The sequence below is a fragment of the Blennius ocellaris genome, assembly GCF_963422515.1.
Source record: "Blennius ocellaris genome assembly, chromosome: 23".
NCBI lineage: Eukaryota > Metazoa > Chordata > Actinopteri > Blenniiformes > Blenniidae > Blennius > Blennius ocellaris.
This window is the reverse complement of record NC_137672.1, coordinates 3,564,681-3,580,487: the sequence shown is the minus strand read 5'-3', so window position 1 is coordinate 3,580,487 and position 15,807 is coordinate 3,564,681. Positions and strand designations below refer to the sequence as shown.

Sequence of the window (15,807 nt, the reverse complement as noted above, 5' to 3'; positions counted from 1 at the left end):
ATGTTCCACAAACGGGGAGAGGGGTCTGGTGGCAGGACCTCCACTCTCAGGCTTCCTCCACTGTCAGACAGGAAATGACGACACAATTAATCCGAATGCGCAGGTTCAACTTAATATTGGCGGTAAGTTGCTACTTTGAAATTTCCCAAAGAAGTAATGAATATATGGTTTCTTGTGTGTGTTCGCCATTCATATACCTGCAGTAAACTAACATACATCAATGATGATAATAACAGCCTGTTTCACCAGTGGGTTAGATTAGGTGTCATTTTCACGGTCATGCTAACGGTGGCTAGCAATAAGACACCCAGGTTTACCTTTCCTCAGTACATAACATAAGGTAGCTGTTCATATATCTGATGGTGAAACAGTTTATAAAAAGTACAGCGATCAACCCTTCATAAAGTAGCTAATGCATTGCAATGAAGTAGAAAACATGTTTTTCTCAGCTTGTGAACGTTTTAGAGAAGCGAGGTTCTCACAGGACAAAGTGTTAACATATAATGTAAAGCAACATGATGTATTACTGTAGTTTACATTAGTATCTAAAGTTGTTAAAAATACCTCAACCTTAATCAGTTGTAGTAAAGAAATGAACATATATCAAATGTAGGAGTAATATTAATCCAGCAACAATTGACAAAAGTGGCTGCTTTTAATTTTCTCTTTTATTTTAATGTATATTTTACATGGTATGTGTTTACATTTGACATGTATTCCATAGGGGGAAACATTTTTGTGGTTGATCTCTGTGACGTAACAACATGGTGACAACCAACAGCCTGAACACTGAAAACTTTACCTGTAAGTATAACATGTCATACTGAGTTTTAATAAATAATAATCCTTAAACATTTTTACTGTTTTCATTCAAATCTTCCTTCATATCAGAGCGACGCTCCGATCAGAGCTGCCGTTGTGGTTCCTGTGTAGAACCCTGCTCTGCTGCTCTCTGTCAGGAATGATGCTCACTGTGACCTGGAACCTTTATAGCTAAATATTATCATGTTCATTAAATATGACTTTATATAAGTTGTGTTGTCTTGTTCTTCACAATGTTCAATTCAAATGTCTTCAGGTTTTGAAGACGACAATGAATCAGTGTTGAAATGACGAATATAACGTCAGTGTGACGAATTAAAAACCCTCATAGTGTCTTGATGTGTTTGAATATTGAAATATGTGTGTTTGTGTGTTTGAAGAAGAGCAGTGGACTAATGTGTCTTCCAGACTGGACGTCCCTCCACCAGGTGGAGACGACAGAGGAAGACAGTCTGGTTTCAGTCTCTGCTGGTCAAATCACTAATGAAGCAGCGTTGAAACATCATTTTCTGACTTTTCCAGAGGAAACGTGTGAATCAAGGATTGTTGGTGACTGAAGACGTGACGCAAAGTTCAGGAGAACCTGGAGGAACAGGCCCTTCAGTACTGGACATGGAGGAACAGGCCCTTCAGTACTGGACATGGAGGAACAGGCCCTTCAGTGCTGGACATGGAGGAACAGGCCCTTCAGTACTGGACATGGAGGAACAGGCCCTTCAGTGCTGGACATGGAGGAACAGGTCCTTCAGTACTGGACATGGAGGAACAGGTCCTTCAGTACTGGACATGGAGGAACAGGAACAGGTCCTTCAGTACTGGACATGGAGGAACAGGAACAGGCCCTTCAGTACTGGACATGGAGGAACAGGTCCTTCAGTACTGGACATGGAGGAACAGGAACAGGTCCTTCAGTACTGGACATGGAGGAACAGGAACAGGCCCTTCAGTACTGGACATGGAGGAACAGGTCCTTCAGTACTGGACATGGAGGAACAGGAACAGGCCCTTCAGTACTGGACATGGAGGAACAGGCCCTTTAGTACTGGACATGGAGGAACAGGCCCTTCAGTACTGGACATGGAGGAACAGGCCCTTCAGTGCTGGACATGGAGGAACAGGCCCTTTAGTACTGGACATGGAGGAACAGGCCCTTCAGTACTGGACATGGAGGAACAGGCCCTTCAGTGCTGGACATGGAGGAACAGGCCCTTCAGTACTGGACATGGAGGAACAGGTCCTTCAGTACTGGACATGGAGGAACAGGAACAGGTCCTTCAGTACTGGACATGGAGGAACAGGAACAGGTCCTTCAGTACTGGACATGGAAGAACAGGCCCTTCAGTACTGGACATGGAGGAACAGGTCCTTCAGTACTGGACATGGAGGAACAGGCCCTTCAGTGCTGGACATGGAGGAGCAGGAACAGGTCCTTCAGTACTGGACATGGAGGAGCAGGAACAGGCCCTTCAGTACTGGACATGGAGGAACAGGCCCTTCAGTACTGGACATGGAGGAACAGGAACAGGTCCTTCAGTACTGGACATGGAGGAACAGGCCCTTCAGTACTGGACATGGAGGAACAGGCCCTTCAGTACTGGACATGGAGGAACAGGAACAGGCCCTTCAGTACTGGACATGGAGGAACAGGCCCTTCAGTACTGGACATGGAGGAACAGGAACAGGCCCTTCAATACTGGACATGGAGGAACAGGCCCTTCAGTACTGGACATGGAGGAACAGGCCCTTCAGTACTGGACATGGAGGAACAGGAACAGGCCCTTCAGTACTGGACATGGAGGAACAGGAACAGGCCCTTCAGTACTGGACATGGAGGAACAGGCCCTTCAGTACTGGACATGGAGGAACAGGAACAGGCCCTTCAGTCACGTGACCTCAGAGAGCGTCTGTGGTCGCCTCGCTAACCTGACGGAAACTAAGTCGCCGTTTTGGTTTGTTATAGACAACACCAGAGCCGCCATCTTGGATGAGGACCCAACTCACTCGTCACTCGGTGGCCGTTTGAGGTCACTTCACCCACTAACACTGACCATTCAAGGTCCGCCGCCACCTGGTGGACACTCATGGTCATTACATCCCCACTCAGACTCCCTGACACACACACACTCTCTCTTACATTGTACAGTGTTTGCCGTTTAGTAGATTAAATCTCCGTGTTCGATTACATTTGTTACTTGATTGCATTGGTTTATTAAATAATCAATAAATTAATGCATTTTTGTTAATAAATACCTGTTGGCTGAATTGATCGATTCCTGGTAATTATTGTGTATTTATTGTTGACAATTCACTGGTTTGTAACAGTCTGAGCTCGAATCTCACACCTTCCCTTTTATTTAAGATGGTTATATTTTGCACAGAAATAGTAACTAACTTAAAACTTAAAAGACTGATATTTTGGTATTAGCTATTTCCAGATTAGCTGGTGGTGCCCCAATTTCATTATTATTTGATAAATAACCAATTTATTCAAATTAATAATTTTATTAATAAATTATTTTGGATAATTTTTTCACTTTTAAGTAATTACTCAATTACTTTAGAGGTTGTTCATGGGTAAATGACCATTTACTTCCATTAATAATTTAATTTTTTCATAAATTACTTCAAGTGATTTATTACTTTCAGTAATCTATTACTTAAAGTAATTGTAACACTACTAACCAACCATAAATCCCAACAGGAGTAATATAGATTAAAGTAATAGTGTCTACAGTTTAAATAACAGGGAAAGTACATCATATGTATCACATGGTAGAAAACTTTACAACAATAGCTATGACATGTTGGCTTATAAAACAAGTTATTTTAAGAAAAAAGAGCTTTTTTATCTGACTGGCCTCAAGCTGATTTATTATATAAACATACTTGAGCCGTACATTTCATAATGTATCTTAATAAAATGACTCCACCTGACATTTCTGTGAACATTTATATCTTTCAATGGGACACTGAAGAAATGTGTCGTCTCTTCAGGGTCCCATCAAAAGGTTAATTAAATATTTACAGAAGTGTGAGGGTTTACTCACTTTTGTGAGATAGTGTACATATCACCCACCTTTATACAATATAAACAAACATTCTAGTATTTATGAAGAGGGGGATGGGATTTGATAACTTATACTTCTTTCTGTGTTTGGTGATATATATTTTGATTATTATGAAGTGTTTATTTGATTTTGTGCATGTTTGAACTAGACAATGTAATTTATAAAAGATTAAACTAAAATGCACTAAAATATAGACCGATGATTTTTCATATTGTAATAATAAACTGTTCAAGTCACGAGCCCTGCTGCATTTTTCTCATATCAAAAATACTGTATGGAAGATATTATTACTGTTCGTTAGACCCCAGCCTCGGAGCTCCTGGTGTGAGGATCCACACCTCCTCCAGCACCGGATCCTCCTCACTGACACTCCTGCAGGTGATTAACTCATTGATTGCTCCTCCTCTTCAGCCCTGCAGTGAGGAGGTCCGGTGCCAGAAGATAGTGTCTCTGTTCAGAGTCACCAGCTCCTCCCATGAGCTCCACGACTCCCTGCTGCTGCTAGCGTCCTCGGCCTCCCCTCCTCCCTGCTGCGCTCCTGGTGTGCTCTCGGCTCCTCACTCCGTGCCTCCTCAGTGCACCTCCCCGGTGTGCTCTCGGCTCCTCACTCCGTGACTCCTCAGTGCACCTCCCTGCTGCGCTCCTCGCCTGCACACTCTGCATCCCAGAGTCTCCGTTCCCTCGTCTCCCAGGTCTTGCACTCTCAATAAAAACATTGCTAATTGTACCTGCTCTGCTTCTGGGTTTCAGAAACTCCACGCACCGGCCATAACAACTGGAGGCGCAACATAAAATTGCGACACACGCAAATACGACCACAGTCGTAACAACTGTATATTATATGATCATTTGTGGTTAGAAATGATCACATATTATACATTCAGAAATGGTATAATATGCAATCATTTCTCGCCATAAATATTCAGGTGACATGTGCTATATCAGGGGTGGCCAATCCTGGTCCTCGAGAGCCGCAGCCCTGCAGGTTTTAGATGTCTCCTCACATCAATACAGCTGACGGCAATTAGTGGCTCCTTGTCAAGCTTTCTGCAGAGCCTCATCATGACAACAGGTGTGTTTGAGCAGGGAAACATCTAAAACATGCAGGACTGCGGCCCTCCAGGACCAGGATGGCCCACCCCTGCTCTATATAGAAAAAAAGGCACTGTACTACATTCAAGAAAGTAGCTTTTAATGTTTCGTTGTTGGCTAATTGATACATTCTGAATTTTCCACGAGCATTTCTACATTTCATTCTGTTCCGTTTTATTTTGAATTGTTGCATTTTATTTTGAATGAGCACTTCCAGTCTGACAGTGGAGGGAGCCTGACAGTGGAGGTTCTGCAGCCAGACACTCTTGCAAACGGGGGCCGTAGGAGCTGAAAGCAGCCCCCCCGTGTGTCTTGGTCCTCGTTTGAGGGACAATTAAAAGGCCGGCGCCGGAGGACCTCAGGGCCCGTGAGGGTCGACATGGTAAAAGCAGGTCAGATAAATAGAGTGCAAAACCGTTAAGACACTTAAAAACTACAAAAAGAACCTTAAAATCGATCCTGAAGTGAACGGGGAGCCAATGCAGCGATAAATAAAACGGGAAACATGACAAGACATGTTGTAACACCACAGGACCATCGGAGGCACTGATGAGGCTGTAAACTAACTTTAAGGCTGTGGTACCTGTAGAGGCGGAGCTTCACCACGTCCTCTGTTAACAGCGGGCAGCCGTTGTGGACGTACTTCACTTCATGAGGGTGATAGTGGCACTCAAACACCTGCAGAACAAAGACAAACAAGCAGATAATCCGGTTTAATCGGATTGGGAGGAAATCGATAGGATCTGTGGAGGAGAGCTGTCACGTTCGTCAAGGAAACGTTTTATCTTTCACGTTGCTTTACTATAACGTACAAAGGTAATAAGGGAAGTGTCGTTTTTCTGGAGCAGGGTGTCCAGCTGGGCCAAGGTCCTAGCGATGAGGGGGGCCTCCTCCCTCTCAAACCACCCTACCTTCCCACATGGAAAGAACCTATATAAACATATATGTTTTAATATAGGTTTTGATATAGGTTTGGAATATATGTGACATATATAAAATTTGCCGTTTTCCTATATGTTATGTACATATATGTGTGCATGTATGCACATGCATATATAATATATATATGCAGCATATATGTGCATATATGCAGCATATATGTGCATATATGCAGCATATATATGGTCATATATGTGCATATATGCAGCATATATATTGTCATATATGTGCATATATATGGTCATATATGTGCATATATGCTGCATATATATGGTCATATATGTGCATATATGCTGCATATAGGTTTCATATATGTGCATATATCCTCATATAGGTTCTTTCCATGTGGGTTAACCCTTTACCTCACTCAACAATAGGGACCAGTGGGCGGGGCCTAGGGTGGGGGGTCCAGGCTACTGAACTGTGGTCTAACTCCCCCGACTTTGCACCGCGCACAATATTAACTACACTTAGTCACACAGGGTCTTGAGGGGATAAACTGGCCTTCGGGGTTCTGCCACTTGGCAGCGGTAGAACTTGGAACTTGGCGTCTCTACCCTCTCCACCTCACAGTTGTTAATTGTGAGTGGAGAATGATGTTTTCCAGACCCTCTAAAGTCGACGATCATCTCCTTTGTTTTGGTGGTGTTGAGGGCCAGATTGTGTGTTGTGCACCGGGCTGTGAGCACCTCCACCTCTTTCCTGTATGCCGACTCATTGTTTTCATTAATGAGGCCGACAACAGTGGGGTCGTCTGCAAACTGAATGACATGACTGTTGTGGTGAGTGGCAGTACAGTCATGAGGAAGCAGTGTGAACAATAGCGGGCTCAGAACACGCCCTTGAAGTGAGCCTGTGCTCACTGTTGGTGTTTTAGATGTTGTGTTGCCAACTGAGACTGTCTGTCTCCTCTTTGGCAAAAAGTCCAGAATCCAGCTGCACACTCCAGACTCCAGACCCAGTGACAGGGTCTCCACTCCCCGTGGAGGCAGGATGGTCTTACATGCTGAGCTGAAGTCTAGCAGCAGTATCCTGGCATATGTGTTCCTGTCCTCCAGGTGTGACAGAACCCGGTGGAGCAGATTGGAGACGGCGTCTTCTGTAGAGCAGTTCTCTCTGTACGCAAACTGAAGCTGGTCCAAGTTTGCTGGGAGGCGTGACCTTATGTGTGCCATCACCAGATGTTCAAAACATTTCATGGCTATGGGGGTCAGGGCTACAGGAGGATGGTCCTTCATTGAAGATGAATTGGGCTTCTTGGATAATGGTGGAACCTTTGAGACAGGTGGGAACACTAGCCTGGCTGAGAGACGTATTCAAAATGTGTAAAAACATCCTTAGGTTGCTCACACAACCTCTAAGCACACAGCTGGGATGTTGTCAGTACGTTCAGTTCACGTTCACACCAGACATGAACAAGTGGAATGAACAAGCGTTGACTGAACTGGTTCACCAGACACTGGTGACGTTACCTGAGGCAGGAGCTTCCCCACCCGCTGGGTGATGGGCTCGTTCAGCACCACCTCCACTTTGCAGGCGTCCTTCAGACTGGGAAGGTTGAAGCGCAGGTCTCCTTCCTGAAGGGAGGCCGACTGGCCCCGCTTCACCTTTAGCCTCTGTGTGACCTGGACCAGAGGTCCCTGAGCTAAGCAGGAAGCTTCCAGGAGCAACAGGAACAGTAGGGGCCGCTGCATCATGACTCCGACAACTGGACACCGGTGGGGCTCCAGGCTGAAGTTCAGGCCCCCTGCTGGGCCAGTCCCTCCACCTCCACTGGCGGCGGAGCAGCAACAAGCACCTCCGTCACTTTCTCTCCACCTGCAGAGAGTAAAAACAAAGCGACGTGACTGAATGCCGTCTGCTGAAGTCACAGGGATGTTTCTGTCTGGTTGGTGGTTGGAATCCCACTGCCGGGAGGTCCCTAAGCAAGGCTCCTAACACTCATTGGATCTGCAGAAGGTTTGTACGACTTTGCTCATCGTAGCGTTCAGGGAAACTCAGGATGACTGAAAAGGGAGCAGATCATGTAAGTTACCAAAGAATAATCTGCTGGAACAACTAGAAATCATCTAAAACACAAATGTGCTTTTTATAGTTCATTTACAGAAACTTAATTTGTGCCGGCGTCACATTAATATGATGTCACTAAGGGAAAGTGTCCGACTGCCACACTAATGTGATCACCTTTCCTTAACTCCTTTAGGAAGCCTCCTAACACCTTTCCTTAGCTCCTTTAGGAAGCCTCCTAACACCTTTCCTTAACTCCTTTAGGAAGCCTCCTAACACCGTTCCTTAACTCCTTTAGTACCTTCTCATCAGGCTGCTGAGGAAGCGGAGCAGCGTGTCACAGCTTGTCCATGAACAATGTGTGTGTTTGGGGAACTGAAAATATCAGCTCCTCTCCAGTGTGTGAAGTAAACAGCTTTCATGAGGTCACATGATCAGCTTTCATGTGGTCACCTGATCCAGAGGGGAAGTAGTTTGCTTCCATGCAAAGTTTCCATGTTTTACTGCTTCAGCCGTCTGAACCTGTGACGGTGTTGATCACAGCGTTCACGTGTTCTGCTGACTGCTGTCTTGAGTCGCAGCCACCAAATCCAGTCGTAGCAAAGGATCCAATTTTCATATTACAAGAATCACAAAATACAGTGAGGGATGTTTCTACAAACTCTCCAGTCAACACCTTGTCCAACCAGAGGAGTCACTCAGAGGAGTCAGTCAGAGGAGTCACTCAGAGGAGTCAGTCAGAGGAGTCACTCAGAGGAGTCACTCAGAGGAGTCAGTCAGATGAGCCATTTAGAGGAGTCAGTTAAGCTCAGTTCACACATCAGGTTAATCAGGACGATTTTGTCCCCGATTCTCTCCTTCCAACAATCTTCAGGACGCTCAGATCATGAGATCATCTTATCAAATCATCATGAGATCATCTTATCAGATCATCATGAGATCATCTTATCAGATCATCATGAGATCATCTTATCAGATCATGAGCTCATCTTATCAGATCCTCATGAGATCATCTTATCAGATCCTCATGAGCTCATCTTATCAGATCATCATGAGATCATCTTATCAGATCATGAGCTCATCTTATCAGATCCTCATGAGCTCATCTTATCAGATGATCATGAGCTCATCTTATCAGATCATTATCTCATCTTATCAGATCATGAGATCATCTTATCAGATCCTCATGAGCTCATCTTATCAGATCCTCATGAGCTCATCTTATCAGATCCTCATGAGCTCATCTTGTCAGATGATCATGAGCTCATCTTATCAGATCATGAGCTCATCTTATCAGATCATGAGATCATCTTATCAGATCATGAGCTCATCTTATCAGATCCTCATGAGCTCATCTTATCAGATCCTCATGAGCTCATCTTATCAGATCATGAGCTCATCTTATCAGATCCTCATGAGCTCATCTTATGAGATCTTCCTGCCGTGTGGTGAGTCCAAAAGGAAGACGGCTGTGATGTTAGATGGGGATGTTCACCATGTTGGATGGTTGTGTCCCCAGTTGTCCCGTGTGGTGGACCCCCAGGGGACAAAGAGCCCGTTGACTGTGACGCGTAGCCAATCAGGTGATGTAGTGGCACCGGACCGGGAAGGGGGCGGGGAATCCACAAATCAAAACAGTTGTCATGACGAACCAACACCTCTTCTTTTTAAAACGTGTTTCTTCACACCACAAACGATGTGGTGATGTGGTCTTCATGAATCGTCTTGGTCCTCCAGGTTTCTGGACTCTGGAATCACCTTTGATCTCTGAGGTTTTAGGACATTTCTGCTCTGGTGTGTGTGTGTGTGTGTGTGTGTGTGTGTGTGTGTGTGTGTGTGTGGTCTCTTAGGTTTGGGAAATCTGACGACAATTTTATAATCCTGCCATGTGAACCGGGCTTTAGAGGAGTCATTCAGAGGAGTCATTCAGAGGAGTCAGTCAGAGGAGTCATTCAGAGGAGTCATTCAGTGGAGTCAGTCAGAGGAGTCATTCAGTGGAGTCATTCAGAGGAGTCAGTCAGAGGAGTCATTCAGTGGAGTCAGTCAGAGGAGTCATTCAGTGGAGTCATTCAGAGGAGTCATTCAGTGGAGTCAGTCAGAGGAGTCTTTCAGAGGAGTCAGTCAGAGGAGTCATTCAGAGGAGTCAGTCAGACGAGTCAGTCAGACGAGTCAGTCAGAGGAGTCATTCAGAGGAGTCAGTCAGACGAGTCAGTCAGAGGAGTCATTCAGAGGAGTCAGTCAGAGGAGTCATTCAGAGGAGTCATTCAGAGGAGTCAGTCAGAGGAGTCCTGCTGCACCAGGTCAGAGTCACCAGTGAAGTGGTGGTTGGACATGGTGAGTCCAGGGCAGAACCTTCCTGGGAGGTGATTTCACAGTTCTAAGATGTTTTCTTCCTGCAGCCTCACCGTCACTCATGATGATAAAACCTTTTATAGTGAGCTTAATTTTCACCAAAACAGTTTTGTAAAACATGACATCCTTTGACCGGTGTGGTTTTTCCCATTTTATGAACATTTTTATCTATTTATTTATTTATATTGTTGATTTGCTTTTATCAGCATACTTCTATATTTTATATTTTTTATAAAACGGCATTTTAAAGAGGACCGCACCCTACAATTTCGTTGTTTGGTGTTTCAATGACAATAAAGACATTCTATTCTATTTTCAATACAAGCAGGTCTGTCACTGCTTGTCAGCCTGTCTTCCTGCTGCAACCTCCAGTTTCAGAAGGTAGAGACTCTCGTTCTCACGGTTTTAGAAGTGTCTGTTGATTTGTCCTGTACTGAAGTGGCTCATGTTCATAGTAAGAGGCTGGACTGACGACAGACTCGTGGACGAGACGCCGGTCGTGACACAGACCTCAGTGTTGTGCCTGAACGAGTTCAGTAAACGCTTGTTCACGAACTCGTTCATGTTTTGGGTGAACGTGAACTCAACATACTGTATCTCTGCCTGACGAACGTTACTGCGACGGCGCTCTCACAGTTTAACCTTGTTTAAGAGGGTTGCCAGATTTCTAGAGCCTTCCAGTGGAAAACCCGGCTAAAGCACACCCTAAACAGGCCTTAACATGTAGGGGGGAAAACAGCCAATCTGGCAACCACAGCCAGCACAGAGTCACAACATGCATCATCAACATGCGACGCATCGCGGCAAAAACACATGGAAGACAGAAGAACTACCTCAGACTCTGCCTCCACCATTAATACTTCATCTTACTTAAAAGAATTTTATGAAAAGGCCAGTGATGATCCAGGTTGAAAGAATTTTACCTTCTCGTGTACGTTTGACCCGCCGCATTTCAAGAAGCAGCTCCGTACATCAACAGATAACCTGAGACGGCACATTGAGCTAAAGTACCCGGCGAGCCTTTCGAGGTTAGCGCAGTAACTAAAACATCAGAAGACACGGCGACAGCGAGACAATAAAGGGCTGAATATTGCTCTTTGATGATCCAAGTTCAAGAACTTTCCTTTGGGCAAACAAGTCAGGAAACAATCGATTCACTAAAAACTGAAAAGTGACATAGATAAATAATGTTTAAAGGTTTTGCACTTTGAATGTTTGCTCTTTGAGGTCCATCTTAATTTTCTTCCCTCGGCCTGGTTCCTACCTCACATTGTATTTGTGTTCGTACAAGAATTACACTATGTTGACACATCTTCTGTACTTTGTTGTTAAAAACTATCTTGCAGTTCACAATGCGCTCCTGGAGGATTTTACTATTTTAACTTGTAATTTATTTGTAGAATCTGCCTGGTTCCTTTGCACCTTAAGGACGACTTACCGTCTTTTTTGTTCTTTTTGTTTTGTTTTTAATAATTCCTCATTAAAAAATACCCTTCAAGCAGCAAGTGTTTTTCCTCATGTTTTTGAGAATACACTGTAGGGGTGGGAAGCTGCAGCTGGCTACTAGGGTGACTGAATGGGGGGGCAACAAGAGGGAAGTGCAGGTTCTGAGGTCCATGTTTGCACAGAATGTTCTTTCACTCAAGGGTTGTTCTGGTTGGAACTCCAGGGGCAGTTAGAGGAAGCACTACATACTGTACGTCCATTAAGAGACAACTCATCATAATATTCCTCCTCAATCAGCAATATTGTCAAAACTGGGAGGGGATTTTAGTCCACAGGGACATGAATCGTTTTATTTTCATCTTTTTATCATCAGCAGGTCAGTGTGACTGAGTGTGAGGGGGAGGGGGGAGTGTTTGGTAATATTGGAATATATGTTAAGGCAGCTCACTTCAGTCATGTTCTTTTTAATTCTGTACTGTCTGTTTGGTAATGTAGTACGTCTCCCTGTGTGTTATGTCATATTCGCATTTTAATGTGATGTGCTTATTAGTGTGCGCTTTCTTTTACATGTAGAATTTTCACTGTGTCTGATTGTGTTTGGTGGTTTGGTTTTACCTCCTGGGACGACAGATGGAAATGAGCTCTATATGAACTCTGGTATCGTTGCAGCACTGGATGTTCATTAATACACACTGTTCCATTAAAGTAAAGTAAAGTAAAGTAAAGTAAATAGATTAAAAAAATAGCTCAAAATAGCTATTTGGGGGGAAAAAAAGAACTATGAACTGGTTAATTTCTGCAACTGAATTATGAACTATGAACTGAACTAGTTTATTTTATAATTAGTGAACTGAGCTTTGAACTAGTTCAAGTAGAAACGGAACTTTCCCAACACTGGCAATGATCCCAAAGTTTCACAGTGAAGCCAGACGGATCAGCCGGGTTCCAGGTCCAGTACAGAGCTGTGGTCTGCGGTTTGAGTCCCGGTGGGAGCGCTCCGGAAGCATGAACACATCCTGCTTTCTTTACTTTACACACTCTTTCCTGTTTTCACAAGGCTTCATGTTCCAGCCTCTTCACTCTGTGTCAACAGCAGCAGCTCACTGCAGGCTCATTGTTTCTAAATCTCATGATTTCCATCAAGTTAAGACACAGTGACGGTCACAACAAGCCCAAGTGAAGCGCATAATGAGAAGTGCCTACGAGAGCCTCCAGTGATCGGAATTCAGCCCAGCAGTGCAGGAAGCCTCTCTTTTGCCTCTGAACTGAAAACATGCAGCTGTGAGAGAGTTTTCTGGTTTGATGTTGAGCAGCTGGGAATCCTGTTGTAACCAGACGGCATCTTCTAATCTTCATAATGACAGGCTTCAGAGAAAAGCAGAGCCCTGTGTTGAAACATGAAAGGCCACAGTGTCCAGGAGCCAACAATCACCCCTCCACTGATACACACACCATGATACTCCAACAATCACCCCTCCACTGATACACACACCATGACACTCCAACAATCACTCCTCCACTGATACACACACACCATGACACTCCAACAATCACTCCTCCACTGATACACACACCATGACACTCCAACAATCACTCCTCCACTGATACACACACCATGATACTCCAACAATCACCCCTCCACTGATACACACACCATGACACTCCAACAATCACTCCTCCACTGATACACACACACCATGACACTCCAACAATCACTCCTCCACTGATACACACACACCATGACACTCCAACAATCACTCCTCCACTGATACACACACCATGATACTCCAACAATCACTCCTCCACTGATACACACACCATGATACTCCAACAATCACTCCTCCACTGATACACACACCATGACACTCCAACAATCACTCCTGCACTGATACACACACCATGACACTCCAACAATCACCCCTCCACTGATACACACACCATGACACTCCAACAATCACTCCTCCACTGATACACACACCATGACACTCCAACAATCACTCCTCCACTGATACACACACCATGACACTCCAACAATCACTCCTCCACTGATACACACACCATGACACTCCAACAATCACTCCTCCACTGATACACACACCATGATACTCCAACAATCACCCCTCCACTGATACACACACCATGACACTCCAACAATCACTCCTCCACTGATACACACACCATGACACTCCAACAATCACTCCTGCACTGATACACACACCATGATACTCCAACAATCACCCCTCCACTGATACACACACCATGACACTCCAACAATCACCCCTGCACTGATACACACACCATGACACTCCAACAATCACTCCTCCACTGATACACACACCATGACACTCCAACAATCACTCCTGCACTGATACACACACCATGACACTCCAACAATCACTCCTCCACTGATACACACACCATGACACTCCAACAATCACTCCTCCACTGATACACACACCATGATACTCCAACAATCACCCCTCCACTGATACACACACCATGACACTCCAACAATCACTCCTCCACTGATACACACACCATGACACTCCAACAATCACTCCTGCACTGATACACACACCATGATACTCCAACAATCACTCCTGCACTGATACACACACCATGACACTCCAACAATCACTCCTGCACTGATACACACACCATGATACTCCAACAATCACCCCTCCACTGATACACACACCATGACACTCCAACAATCACTCCTGCACTGATACACACACCATGATACTCCAACAATCACTCCTCCACTGATACACACACCATGATACTCCAACAATCACTCCTCCACTGATACACACACCATGACACTCCAACAATCACTCCTGCACTGATACACACACCATGATACTCCAACAATCACTCCTCCACTGATACACACACCATGATACTCCAACAATCACCCCTCCACTGATACACACACCATGACACTCCAACAATCACTCCTCCACTCCTCCACACACCATGACACTCCAACAATCACTCCTGCACTGATACACACACCATGACACTCCAACAATCACTCCTCCACTGATACACACACCATGACACTCCAACAATCACTCCTGCACTGATACACACACCATGACACTCCAACAATCACTCCTGCACTCATACACACACCATGACACTCCAACAATCACTCCTCCACTGATACACACACCATGATACTCCAACAATCACTCCTCCACTGATACACACACCATGACACTCCAACAATCACTCCTCCACTGATACACACACCACGATACTGGCTGCTGGACTGGAAAACTGAGCTCTGAGCAAAAGCTTCTTCTTTCATTTCATTCAAATCTTATTGCAATGAATATTTCTCTTGACTTGATGGAGAAACACACAAACACATTCCATTGTCATGAATGAAAACAGCAGTTAAAGGAGAGAGTGTCTGTTTTCACACTGAGGCGAGTTCTTACCTGCAGACGTGAGGCTCTGGTCTCCGGGACTCTTCTGTCCTCCTGCAGCTCGCAGACTGAAAGGAATTCCTCTTCTGATGGCCTGAAAGAGGAAGAGGAGAAACAAGGGAGGGGAGGAGACGACTACACTGATGACATCATCACCTGTGAGAGGAAATCCTACAAGACAGATCAGGAGAGCAGAGGGCTGCAGACACAGCAGCTGAGAGGCTCAGCAGAGCAGGAGGAAGATTTACCAGTGTGAACTGGTGAGAGGGTTAAGGTGAGAGGGTTAAGGTGAGAGGGTTATGGTTAGAGGGTTAAGGTTAGAGGGTTATTGTTAGAGGGTTATTGTTAGAGGGTTAAGGTTAGAGGGTTATTGTTAGAGGGTTATTGTTAGAGGGTTAAGGTTAGAGGGTTATTGTGAGAGGGTTATTGTTAGAGGGTTATTGTTAGAGGGTTAAGGTTAGAGGTTTATTGTGAGAGGGTTATTGTGAGAGGGTTATTGTTAGAGGGTTATTGTTAGAGGGTTATGGTTAGAGGGTTATTGTTAGAGGGTTATGGTTAGAGGGTTATTGTTAGAGGGTTAAGGTTAGAGGGTTATGGTTAGAGGGTTATTGTTACAGGTTTAAGGTTAGAGGGTTATGGTTAGA

The 15,807-nt window shown here is 44.7% G+C and overlaps 1 protein-coding gene across 1 annotated transcript in view; it reads right to left on the bottom strand.

Annotated features, from left to right (window-relative positions):
* Nucleotides 1-15,228, bottom strand: part of frem1a (Fras1 related extracellular matrix 1a) — a 63,837-nt gene extending 48,609 nt beyond the window's left edge. The window contains exons 1-3 of the mRNA XM_080518798.1: nt 15,176-15,228; nt 7,394-7,739; nt 5,566-5,660 (exon numbers count right to left, since the gene is read on the bottom strand). Coding sequence (XP_080374924.1) covers nt 5,566-5,660; nt 7,394-7,618 — 320 coding nt within the window. The 5' untranslated portion in view covers nt 7,619-7,739; nt 15,176-15,228. The remainder of the gene's footprint in view (nt 1-5,565; nt 5,661-7,393; nt 7,740-15,175) is intronic.
* Nucleotides 15,229-15,807: the final 579 nt, after the last annotated feature.